This window comes from Bos taurus, chromosome 21, assembly GCF_002263795.3.
Source record: "Bos taurus isolate L1 Dominette 01449 registration number 42190680 breed Hereford chromosome 21, ARS-UCD2.0, whole genome shotgun sequence".
Taxonomy (NCBI): Eukaryota; Metazoa; Chordata; class Mammalia; order Artiodactyla; family Bovidae; genus Bos; species Bos taurus.
Window position 1 is genome coordinate 13,970,093 of NC_037348.1, and position 13,020 is coordinate 13,983,112.

Genomic DNA, 13,020 nt, shown 5'->3' on the forward strand with positions numbered 1-13,020 from the left:
CTTCTCCAAACTCTCAAGAGTCTTCTCTAACACCACAGTTCAAAAGCATCAATTCTTCGACACTCAGGTTTTTCCAACTCTCACATCCATATATAACTACTGGAAAAACCATAGACTTGACTAGACGGACCTTTGTTGGCAAAGTAATGTCCCTGCTTTTTAATATGCTGTCTAGGTTGGTCATAATTTTCCTTCCATACACACACACACACACACACACACACACACACATATCTCTCATGGAATGTGTGTGTGTGTGTGTGTGTGTGTGTGTGTGTATACACACAGTCCATAGGGCCACCTTTGGACGGTAGCCCTCCAGGCTCCTCTGTCCATGGGATTCTAGAGGCAAGAATACTGGAGTGGGTTGCCATGCTCTCCTCCAGGGGATCTTCCCAATCCAGGGATCGATCCTGAGTCTCCTATGTCTCCTGCATTGGCAGATGGGTTCTTTACCACTAGCACCACCTGGGAAGGCCTTACTTTACATTGAACCTCAAAAACATGTGCATCCAGGGGAAATCCCTGACAGTCCTGCGGGAAGGACTCTGCACTTCCAATGCAGGGGGTGCAGGTTTGATCCCTGGGAAGGGAACTGAGATCCCACATGCCCTAAGGCATGGCCAAAACATAAAATAAACCTTTAAAAAAAGCGTATCCTTTGATTCTGTTATCTCACAAATGTGTTCCAGGAAATAATGGAGAATGTGCAGACTTTATGTTCAGTAAATATCCAACAGTAGGAAGTGGTTTAAATCAGTTATGGTCTGTGTAATGGAAGAATAGAAGTTTAAATGATATGGGCTTTGTGTTGAAATAGACAGTGGTTCAAATTTTATTGTTTTAAAAGAGCTACAAACAATAAGCATACTTTTTTGTTTAGTTCAGTTCAGTTCAGTCACTCAGTCGTGTCCGACTCTTTTCAACCCCATGAATCACAGCACACCAGGCCTCCCTGTCCATTACCACCAACTCCCAGAGTTCACTCAAACTCATGTCCATCGAGTCAGTGATGCCATCCAGCCATCTCATCCTCTGTCGTCCCCTTCTCCTCCTGCCCCCAATCCCTCCCAACATCAGTCTTTACCAATGAGTCAACTCTTCGCATCAGGTGGCCAAAGTACTGGAGTTTCAGCTTTAGCATCATTCCTTCCAAAGAAATCCCAGGGCTGATCTCCTTCACAATGGACTGGTTGGATGTCCTTGCAGTCCAAGGGACTCTCAAGAGTCTTCTCCAACACCACAGTTCAAAAGCATCAATTCTTCTGCACTCAGCTTTCTTCACAGTCCAACTCTCACATCCATACATGACCACAGGAAAAACCATAGCCTTGACTAGACGAACCTTTGTTAGCAAAGTAATGTCTCTGCTTTTGAATATGCTATCTAGGTTGGTCATAACTTTCCTTCCAAGGAGTAAGCGTCTTTTAATTTCATGGCTGCAGTCACCATCTGCAGTGATTTTGGAGCCCAAAAAAATAAAGTCTGACACTGTTTCCACTGTTCTATTTCCCATGAAGTGATGGGACCAGATGCCATGATCTTCATTTTCTGAATATTGAGCTTTAAGCCAACTTTTTCACTCTCCACTTTCACTTTCATCAAGAGGCTTTTTAGTTCCTCTTCACTTTCTGTCATAAGGGTGGTGTCATCTGCATATATGGGGTTATTGATATTTCTTCCGGCAATCTTGATTCCAGCTTGTGATTCTTCCAGTCCAGCGTCTCTCATGATGTACTCTGCATATAAGTTAAATAAACAGGGTGACAATATACAGCCTTGACGTACTCCTTTTCCTATTTGGAACCAGTCTGTTGTTCCATGTCCAGTTCTAACTGTTGCTTCCTGACCTGCATATAGGTTTCTCAAGAGGCAAGTCAGGTGATCTGGTATTCCCATCTCTTTCAGAATTTTCCACAGTTAATTGTGATCCACACAGTCAAAGGCTTTGGCATAGTCAATAAAGCAGAAATAGATGTTTTTCTGGAACTCTCTTGCTTTTTTGATGATCCAGCGGATGTTGGCAATTTGATCTCTGTTTCCTCTGCCTTGCTAAAACCAGCTTGAACATCAGGAAGTTCACGGTTCACATATTGCTGAAGCCCGACTTGGAGAATTTTGAGTATTACTTTACCAGCGTGTGAGATGAATGCAATTGTGCGGTAGTTTGAGCATTCTTTGGTATTGCCTTTCTTTGGGATTGGAATGAAAACTGACCTTTTCCAGTCCTCTGGCCACTGCTGAGTTTTCCAAATTTGCTGGTATATTGAGTGCAGCACTTTCACAGCATCATCTTTAAGGATTTGAAATAACTCAACTGGAATTCCATCACCTCCACTAGCTTTGTTCGTAGTGATGCTTTCTAAGGCCCACTTGACTTCACATTCCAGGATGTCTGGCTCTAGGTGAGTGATCATACCATCGTGATTATCTGGGTCGTGAAGATCTTTTTTGTACAGTTCTTCCGTGTATTCTTGCCACCTCTTCTTAATATCTTCTGCTTCTATTAGGTCCATACCATTTCTGTCCTTTATCGAGCCCATCTTTGCATGAAATATTCCCTTGGTATCTCTAATTTTCTTGAAGAGATCTCTAGTCTTTCCCATTCTGTTGTTTTCCTCTATTTCTTTGCATTGATCGCTGAGGAAGGCTTTCTTATCTCTTCTTGCTATTCTTTGGAACTCTGCATTCAGATGCTTATATCTTTCCTTTTCTCCTTTGCTTTTCACTTCTCTTCTTTTCACAGCTATTTGTAAGGCCTCACCAGACAGTCATTTTTCTTTTTTGCATTTCTTTTCCATGGGGATGGTCTTGATCCCTGTCTCCTGTTCAGTGTCATGAATCTCAGTCCATAGTTCATCAGGCACTCTGTCTATCAGATCTAGTCCCTTAAATCTATTTATCACTTCCACTGTATAATCATAAGGGATTTGATTTAGGTCATACCTGAATGGTCTACTGGTTTTCCCTACTTTCTTCAATTTCAGTCTGAATTTGGCGATAAGGAGTTCATGATCTGAGCCACAGTCAGCTCCGGGTCTTGTTTTTGTTGACTGTATAGAGCTTCTCCATCTTTGGCTGCAAAGAATATAATCAATCTGATTTCGGTGTTGACCATCTGGTGATGTCCATGTGTAGAGTCTTCTCTTGTGTTGTTGGAAGAGGGTTTGCTTACTCATTGTTTTATTCAACAAATATTACTAAACAATTCAAGATCAAGATAGTTCCTTGCTCTTATATTACATTACATTTACTGGGGTGACAGAGTCTGGGGATTGGATAGCAATGAATAAATTAGTGAGAAAACTATCAATTGTGATAACTGCTATCAAGAGAATTAAAGTTGGTGACTTCATTAATGGGCTTCACTGGTGGCTCAAACGTTAAAGAATTCACCTGCAATGCAGAAGACCTAGGCTCGATCCCGGAGTCAAGAAGATCCCCTGGAGAACGAAATGGCTACCCACTCCAATATTCTTGCCTGGACAATCCCATGGACAGAGGAGCCTGGCAGGCTACAGTCTCTAGGGTCTCAAAGAGTGGGACATGCAGGACTTAATAAATAGATGTTTCTGGCATTTTATACTGAGCTCTGAATAACAAAGAGGAGGAAGTGATGAGAGCACCCCAGGCACAGAAAACAGCTAATGCAAAGAAGGCCCTGGGGCAGAAGCAAGCTTTAGATGACTTGAATGGCTACAGCTGGGCCCTGCAGCTGAAGCAAAGTGTAAGAGGGCAGAGCAGTAGATGAGGTCAAAGACAGAGCAGGAGCTGGGTCTTGTGGGTTTGGTAAACCAGGGTAAGGAGCTGGGATTTGATTCTGTGTGCTGTGGGAAAGACATTGCAGGTCTCAAACAGGAGACACAATCTCGTTACTGTAGCTACACTTTACTCTGACTGCTGTGTGAGAATGGATTTGAATGCATGAGCAGAGGCAGAAAGCCTAGTCACGGGCTGCTGTGTTGGTTCAGCCAAGGCGTGAGGGTGGCCTGGACTAGGCTAGGAGGTGGAGAGGGAGAAAGTAGGTGCCGTCAGGACTGATTTTGGAGTTAGTACCAACAGGACTTGCTAATCGATGGCTGACTCCTGGAATTTCCCTCTTTCCTCCTGTTCCCATCAAATGCTTCCAGCTCTAATTCTGATCCTTTTCTACCAAGGTTCATGTATACTTCCTGCATTTGGGTTCTGTGGGATAACTTGGACCATAAACTAAATCTCCCTTTCCTCAAATCTAGCTCAAGCTGGTTTTCATTCCCTGCAACCTTGACTGAGGCCATCGAGCAATAAGAGGGGCACAGCAGTGGAAATAAGCAAAACTCTGAGAGATAAGGCAGCCTGTCCAATTAGGAACAGCAGAGCGAGGATTCAAACCCAGGTATTTGGAGCCCACAGCCAACACTTCCTTCTCTGTGCCATGTGCCAGACTGACATGGTGCTGCTAGCTGTTCACCAAATACCGCCAGTTGTCCACCAAAACTGAAGCTCCCTTGTTCCGTGGAAACAGAACAGCTGCCTAACTATATTAATTTCCCAGCCTCCCTTGCAGCTCGGAGTGGACCTGTGACTTCATCCAGTGGCACATTAGGAGAAATGATGATGCAAGCAGAAACCATTTATTTATGGCTTTGATTATGCAAGTCACCAAAAGGCTCTGGGGGGCATGGAACAATGACTTGAAAATAACCTGAATCCCAGAATGCGCACATGGAGTCTGAAGCGCCCACCAGGACTGTGCGAGAAAACATATATAAATTTTATTCTTTAAGTCATATTATTGTTCAGTCTCTTGATTACAGCACTCCAGCCTTAGCCTAACTGATCTATATGTTTTTGAATGCCAGTGGCCTCTTCTGTTAAAAAATAATTTAACCCCATAAACAGTACCTCCAGACAATGGGAGATCCTTGAGGGTCCCTACTCCAATCTGTGTCTGAATTTTTCTTTTTTGTGGACTAGATTCAATACCTGGTGTGCTCTCAGGAGTGCCTTTAAAACCCAGTTTGGGTTGGAAAACAAAATCAACAAGACCTCCACGCATGAGGTAGAATTTCTTTTTCTTTTTTTTTTTTAATGTACTATTGTTTATTTGTAAAAATATTTGAATTAAGTGTTGTATTCCTTGTTCTTTTTAAATGCTTAACAATTGATAACGCAAAGTTTAAAATCATGAAAGTGTTAGTCGCTCAGTCGTGTCCAACTCTTTGGGATCCCATGGGCTGTAGCCCTCCAGACTCCTCTGTCCATGGAGTTCTCCAGGCAAGAGTGCTGGAGTGGGTTGCCATTCCCTTCTCTAGGGGATCTTCCCGACCCAGGGATTGAACCTGGGTCTCCTACACTGGCAGGCAGATTCTTTACCATCTGAGCCACCAGGGAAGCCCCAAATCATGAAATCTAATATTAATTCAGCTGGAAAAGAAATAGATTTTTAAATTAAGTTTATTCCAGGAGGGCCAGGTTCTGGGAGGGTCAAGAGATCTGGCTTTCACATGTTAATGAATCATTTTACTGAAGATGTTGGTGAGTTAGTCAGGGAGCAAGGTGAAAACCCCAGTTGATCAATGAGAATTTATTTATATCAGTCAAGGAGCTCCTCTCCAAAGGATCCAAATGTGAACACCATCCTAAGAGCCACAGGGATGGCTGTGACTCAGTTACATCCTGGGAAGCACATCTGAATATTTAAAGGAACCCAGCAATCTGGCTGCCCTTCCCCTTGGTTCACAAACTAACAAAGACTTCCAAAACCTACCAGAACAACATCCCATCAGCAGATCTTGCTCGGTGAACATTGAGTGCATGTGGCTGGAGTGATAGCACTACATATTTCTCCACCAGCCTTGGCAGTGCTACCAAAAGTAGGCCCCAAGCTTGCTCTGTGGAGTTGTGGGCACTGACGTTTCCAGCTTAAACCTGAGCAGGAGAGGTGGAGGAGGATGGTCGGGAAAATGGGACACATTCTTAGTGGGAAATGCACTGTCTGGGGACTTGGACATGGATTCAGATCCTGACTATACCACGTGCTCATTCACTCATTGACTTCTCTGAATCTCAGTTGTTGATAAAATAAGAATATCTGCACCCTCTCAGAGGGTTGCTATGACAAAAAGCTATGACAAACCTAGACAGTGTATTAAAAGGCAGAGACATCACTTTGCCGACAAAGATCTCCTCAGTCAAGGCTACGGTCTTCCCAGTAGTCATGTTTGGATGTGAGACTTGTTGGACCATAAAGAAGGCTGAGCGCCAAAGAACTGATGCTTTTGAACTGTGGTGCTGGAGAAGACTCTTGAGTCCCTTGGACAACAAGAAGATACAACCAGTCAATCCTAAAGCATATCAACCCTGAGTGTGCATTGGAAGGACTGATGCTGAAGCTGAAGCTCCAATACTTTGGCCACCTGATGTGAAGAACTGACTCACTGGAAAAGACCCTGATGTTGGGAAAGACTGAAAGTTGGAGAAGGGGACGACAGAGGACGAGATGGTTGGATGGCATCACCGACTCAGTAGACATGGGTTTGAGCAAACTCCAGGAGATAGTGAAGGGCAGGGAAGCTTGATGTGCTGCAGTCCATGGGGTTGCAAAGAGTCAGACACGACTTTGCAACTGAACAAAAGAGAGCACTATGAGGAGGAAGGAAGCATCTATAACATAGAATGTTCTGGCACGGTCAGCATTCAGTAAACAATAGCAAAACCAAACCTGAACTGATCCTGCCTTGAGACAAAGAAATTGGCAAGCCTTGCCCTTCTGGCCATGTCACCATGAGGAGCTGCAGTGCCAGCTGCTCCCCACTTCCCCCATTTCTGAACTGTCAAAAACAGGCTTCTGTGGATGCTGTTGTGGGGTGGGTGGCTATGCTCGCCCACCACATTCCAGCTGTTCTCCTGCAGCTGTGGCTGCCTGAACCCTCCAGCTCTCCTCCTGGCTAAATCAGTCAGAAAAGCCTGCTTTTCCCACCACCTTATTCCATTGTCCCAAGGCACGAAACGACAGTAAAGAGAGGTTTTGTTTTCTTTCTATTCCTGAGCTGATGGTGTTTGCTTACCTAACCAAAGAAAGAAAAAACAACCTTTATTTTGCCTTACTTTGGTCCTGACAGCGGTGGCTGAGACGGTAAAGAATCTGCCTGCAATGCAGGAGACCGGGGTTTGATCCCTGGGTCAGGAAAAGGAAACGGTTGCCCACATCAGTATTCTTTCCTGGAGAATTCCATGGACAGAGGAACCTGGCGGGCTATAGTCCTTGGGATCGCAGAGTCGGACACGACTGAGTGACTAACACACCATCAGGCAGCAGTGACTGGCCTGTGGGGAGAAAAGCTGCAGAGGAACAATGAACTAACTAGGGCTGCTTTTCTTACAGTGAGCGCAAGCACTGGGTTTTAGTTTAAACTTACGTACCTGCTGTCAAATATGGAAAACTAAGTGATTTTCTCTATGGAATTTTGGGGCTCCCCCCCCCATGCAAAGACAATGGTGATTGGCCCAATCGCCATCTACCCCCTCCCAAGTTTCTCATAACTTCCCAGTCTCTGTAATGAGAACTCACCCCATCTGACACCGACCTTGATACTCCTCTGTCATCCACTTCTGCAAAGCATTTGTGTCTTCTACAGCTCTGTACCTCCCAGTACAGTCTTAGCACCCTGGGTCATGCTCCCGACAATAATGTGTCAAGATTCACAGACTCTTCTGGGTGGTTGCCCAACTCTTATCTCTCCAAACCATCTTTCATTGACCTGCCTAAAGTGAAGCTTCACTTTCGTTATTTCTCTACTCAGTAACCTTCGTGGTTTCCTATTAGCCCTTCTGCAGCTGAGCTTCCCTACATGGTGGCCCTAACCTCCTTCTCCATCACATCTCTATTCCAGCCCATAAATTCCAACTAGACTTAACCATTCCTTATTGAACTTCCCACATTTTGCTATCTCCAGGACTTTATTCATGGGGCTCCCCCCAACCCTCCGCCTGGAACACTCTCCCTGCTCCCCTAACATCCAGACTAAAATCAAGTCCACCCATCGGAGACCATCTCCAATGACACCTCTTCCATAAAGACTTGCTCCCAATCCTTCCAACCAGTGATGAACCTACCTTCTAAATCCTATGACACTGTCCACCCCTTACCTTGTAGTGTCAACTCCAGAGAGTCTATAGCGACTTATGAGCAGCAGTCTGGTTGGAAGGGAAGGCCAGAGTCTGGCCTTAAAGCTGCATTTTCACAAACACTCTGTGTCACTATAATTATATGAGGACAGAAGCTGATGAAATGAAAAATGGAGCTGCTGAGGCTCCGCCCCCCGCAAACCCCAGCTACTGAGACTTCACTGCTCCGCCTTCCTTTCTCCTGCTGGACTGCAAGTGTCTTACGGGCAGAGGCTGTGTTCCTCAAGTAAGTGCCTGCTGCAGGGTCCAGCACAGAGCCAGCTGTAGAATAACTGCTTGACACAAAACGCACTGGGTTTATTAGAGCAGGCAATGCCTCTGGGATGCAACCCACCCCGTGCCGCTTCTTCAGGTCTATGCCAAATGAATTAAGTCCTCAGCATCCACTTCCTCCTTGTGTCTCACTGAAGCCAGGTGTGGGACAGCCAGTCCCTCTCTCTTTAAGAGGCTCCTATGACAGCTCCTGACCTGCTTCTCCTTTAAGCTTCACTTTTACTTTTGAACCTGAATTTACCCGGAAAATCATGATGGAGTGGTACTCAATCCAAAGTGACAGTCAAGGTGCCAGCCCTCAGTGGAGAGTCATGCCAGTTCACTTCACACTGCTTTGCCAGCTGGGAAGAAGCCTTAATCAGTTTCATCGGGAATTTACTTTCAGAGGGTGCGCTCTTTCCTACAGGTGCCACCGCTCACCAGAAACAGCTCCGTGCTCCACACCCCAGTAACACAGGGCTCCCTGCACTGGGGGGTGGCGCCTCCACCCAAAGGCACCAGCCTGATCAGCCTCACCCACACGGCACACTTCCCAGCAGACTAAGGCTCACTGTGGAAACCAGAAGCTTGTGCAAGGGACTTGGGTTGAGCATCCAGGGCTGTACCTATCCCTTGAAAACAAGAGAAAAGAAAAAAGTAGCCGAGAAGGGGTGAAAACCACACCCCTCTCATTTTCCTCTATAAATGTAAAGCCAGATTTTAACCTCTCCCAGCAACTCTGTACATGGAACAAGAGAGAAACTTACAGATATTAGTCTCAGGCTGCATTAGACCTTCACTCCCCTCTCCACCCCTTTTTTCATAATGGCTTTAATTTTTTTTTAACTCTTGGACCCAGGTTAGCCCATTTCCTGTTCATCTTTTTTAAGGAATTCAGATCCTTTGCAGTAAAGAAAGACAAGCATTCCCTGGAACTTGATATCAGGAGTGTTTTAGATGGTTGGTTGAGAGCATGTACATTTGTTCAGTTGCACCCTAAACACACCCCATGGCCTCATTTAAGTCTGACTGCTCGTGTGTGCATTGCGACTGCCTTTGCCTGGTTCCAACTTAATCAAGCACTTTAATGAGTAACATTCATATTCGTTGTTGCCTCCATAGGAGCCGGTGCTCATCAAGGTAAATAGCAGCTAGCTGTCTCCACGACCTTTGGTTAAGCTGAGGATCGTCTGTCCTCATCTGGACAGTGAAGTGTTTGTCCCCCAAGAAGGGAAAACCCTGCTGGGTCCTTTCCAAAGGTTTCATTTTAAAATGTTTCCACTTACAGATCTTTGTAAAAATGACAAGGGAGTTGGACAAGCAATAAGAAATTGTCTATTTGGGTGATAGTGATTCAGAGATTCTTGTGGCATGCCTGTCAAGTGCTAGGCACTGTAGTAAATGCTGGGGATGCAATGAGGACCCCAGTGGTCCAGACTCCTGCCCTCAGTGTGCTTACAGTCTGATGGGAGGACACACTATGTAAGGGTCATGCTGACCAGTGCATAACTGCGAAGTGAGATCACTATTAGGAAGGGAAACATGTGGTGCTGGAATAGCCATCCCTGAGGAGAGGTTAGAGCTGAGTTGAAAGACAGAGGAAGGAAGAAATCAGTTTTCACCAACTGTTAGGGCTGGATCTCTCCCCCTCCGGCTCCCTCTCCCAACATCTAGCACAACTCCTCTATTTATAGGTGAGGAAACTGAGGCCCAGCAAAGCTAAAACTCTTGCCCAAGGTCAGAGCTAATTATAGAAACCAGCGATCCCAACACCCAATCTCTTCCTGCTAAATCACATGGATTTTATTTATATCCCAGCTATAGACTATCTCAATGCCAATAAAACACAGAACATAGAGTTCAAACCACATCCCTCAGGACCACAAGCATAAACAACGATCACGTTTTAATGTAGATAATACCTTTTTATTTTGCAAATCCAAAGAGGTCTCATCACATCCAAATCCAAAGACAGCTTGTTTTCTGTTAAAAAAAAAAAAAACACCAAGGGCATCACCCCGTCTGAAATGCTCTGGCCAATTTCTCCAGCCGCGCAACGCTAACAGGGGCGTGAGCTGTGTGCTCCGGCTGACTTCAGGGCCCAGCTGCAGTTTCAGATTTTGCGGGCGATGGGGTGGCTCCTTGTGTGTCACTGCAGGGATCCGGATCTTTCTCCGGATTCCGGAAGCCTCTGGGGAATTTATCGCAGCTCAAGTGGCCGTGTTCTCGCCAGTGTGTGCGTGCGCCGCGCGGTGAAACATTTCTTTTGAAAAGCCCGTGAGAATCCACTTGCAATCCGCGCGTGTGCGGGTAAAAGGGCAGAGCAAGGAGGAGAAAGACCCGCAGCGGAGCACACCCCGACCCGAGGTGACCGCTGGGGAGCGGCTGCAAGGTGGAGGGGACGTAATACAGTCGTCTTTATTCTCTAGATATGCCTCAGCTTTGTACGCAACAATGTATTCGTGCATTACACATTTAACATACGTGTGTTGGTTTTCCAACAGAAGAGTCTTAAACATCTCAGTCTGCAACAAAGGTGTGTCTCTGGAGACAGCAGCGGCATTTCTCCTGGAAGCGAAGGTCTATTCCAGAAACCTCAGAGCAACTGCCCCCGACCCCGCCCCGGTCCCTGACCCTTGGACCACCTTGGAAAGGATGATGGAAACGTGCTCTCCCGGGCATCCTAGAGGGAGATTAGGAAACTTGGAGGCGCCTCGAGGGTCGCCGCACTTGTCGCCCGCTCCCCCCTGACCCGGGCGCGGTTTAGGGAAGTCTCCATTTGCAGCGTTGCGCACCCCCAGCCCACCCCTCAACCGGTGCTGATGCGGGAAGGTGCGGCCGCGGAGGACAGGGCAATCTGAGTCCGCACCTCCGCCTCCTCTCCCGCCCCCTCCCCGCCGGCCCCGCCCGCCTCGCCCCCCGCCCGCGCCCTGGGCGCCCGGCCCACCCCCTCCCCTCCGCGCGCAAACGAACCTCGCGACGCCGAGCGCTCGGCTGCGGCGGCGGCGGCGGGCGGGGGCCGGGCGAGGGAGGGGGCTGGCCCGAGCAGCCCGACTCGGCAGTTGTCTCCCGAGCGCCGGCTGCGCCTCCCGAGCCTCTGGGCTGGGGAAGCACTCGCGGTTCGCTCTCGGGCCGGCTCCTCCAGGCGCTCGCAGGCATGCAGCCCGGGAGCAGGCGGCGCGCCCCGGGCCGCTGCTGAAACGGCCGGGGTGGCGGGGACCAGCGCCTGCCGAGCCCCTCCCACCTTGCCCCGGGGCCGAGAGCGGCGCCCCGGCACCCCCTCTTCTCCCGCCGCCCGGCCAGCGCCACCCCCCGCGGGCTGCAGGGGCTCATGCAGCCGCCAAGGTAAGCGCGCGCCGGGAGCCTGACCAACCCGGCTCTGACAGCCCCGAGGCGCCGCCGCCGCCACTTGCCCGGGCCACCGCACCGCTTTGGTTCCCACCTCTCCCCCCGCTCCAACCCTGCGTCTCATCTTGCTTTCATCTTGCCCAGATTTGGAGCTTTGCTGCGACTCGATCGCTTGAGCTCTTGGCAGCAGTAAAGTTTTTGTGGTTTGGTATTTGTTCTTTTTTTTCCCTAAAATGCTCTTCCTCGGCAGCCCGCAGCGCGCGCGGTTGGGCACACCCGGCGACCGTCTGTACCACTGTGCGCGTGCTGGGAGCTCCGTTTCTCCCGCGCTGCCACCTCCTCCTCGGGCGGCCCTTCCGATCGGCCCGCGGGGCCTGAGACCGAGCGGGCCACCCGGCCGTCCCGCCGTGAGCCTTCACTGGCCGGACTCGCCCGGGCCGCGTACCCCTGCCCTGCGCCAGGCTACCTAGTTAGAGCCGCGGCTCGAGTGCCGGCCCCGGGGGCATCGACGCTGCGCTCCGTGTGGGCTCGGGTCCGAGTGGTCCCTTGCCTGGAAGGGCAGGTGCGCAGGAAAATGAGGGGCTTGGGCTGAGTGCTTAAGGAGTAGGATCCCGGGGGGCCCTGGTGTTCCTAAGCGGACAGGTGGACCCGGCGAGCTCCGAGCAGAGAAGGCTCCGCGCGTGGTTCGAGCCGTGGCCCATCCAGCGGAAGCGCTGGGGCAGGGGAACAGGTGTACCCAGGGGGAGGGCCGATGAAGGGGGCGCCCCCGTGCAATTCTTGATTGCAGCCTGTTAATGTGATTGCGTTAGATTTGCTCGGACGTAGTCAATTCCCCCAGATTTAGTTTTTTTTTTTTTTTTTCTGATGGGAGCCTGCGAGCTGCTATTATGTGATGTGGTTTCGGAAGGCGTCGGATTGTATTTATTTTTATAAATCGGGTGTCTTGCGGACGGATTAGGGGACATCGCGCCATCTAGCGGAAATGATGAGCCGCGCGTTTCTTTTAGGCGTCGAAGTTGAATGTTCTCAAAGTGGGATACTCGGGGCGTCTCTCTGGGCGGCAGGAGCTAACCCAGGGACGAGTTTTCCCCGCTGTATTTATTTACCTTCCGGCTGAGCTGAAGCGCAGCGGCGACAGAGCTCCGCGCGCCCAGCTCACGGGTCAGAATTGCAGGTCGCACTGAGTGTGGCAGGCTTTCACCTGGAGAAGATCCATCACCTTCTCCTTCTGGCTTTAGGGTCCTCTCTCAC

At 48.8% G+C, this 13,020-nt stretch overlaps 1 protein-coding gene across 1 annotated transcript in view; it reads left to right on the forward strand.

Moving 5' to 3' along the window:
- Window positions 1–11,481: 11,481 nt before the first annotated feature.
- RGMA (repulsive guidance molecule BMP co-receptor a) overlaps window positions 11,482–13,020 on the forward strand; it is a 49,952-nt gene continuing 48,413 nt past the window's right edge. The window contains exon 1 of the mRNA XM_002696508.7: window positions 11,482–11,766. Coding sequence (XP_002696554.2) covers window positions 11,753–11,766 — 14 coding nt within the window. The 5' untranslated portion in view covers window positions 11,482–11,752. The remainder of the gene's footprint in view (window positions 11,767–13,020) is intronic.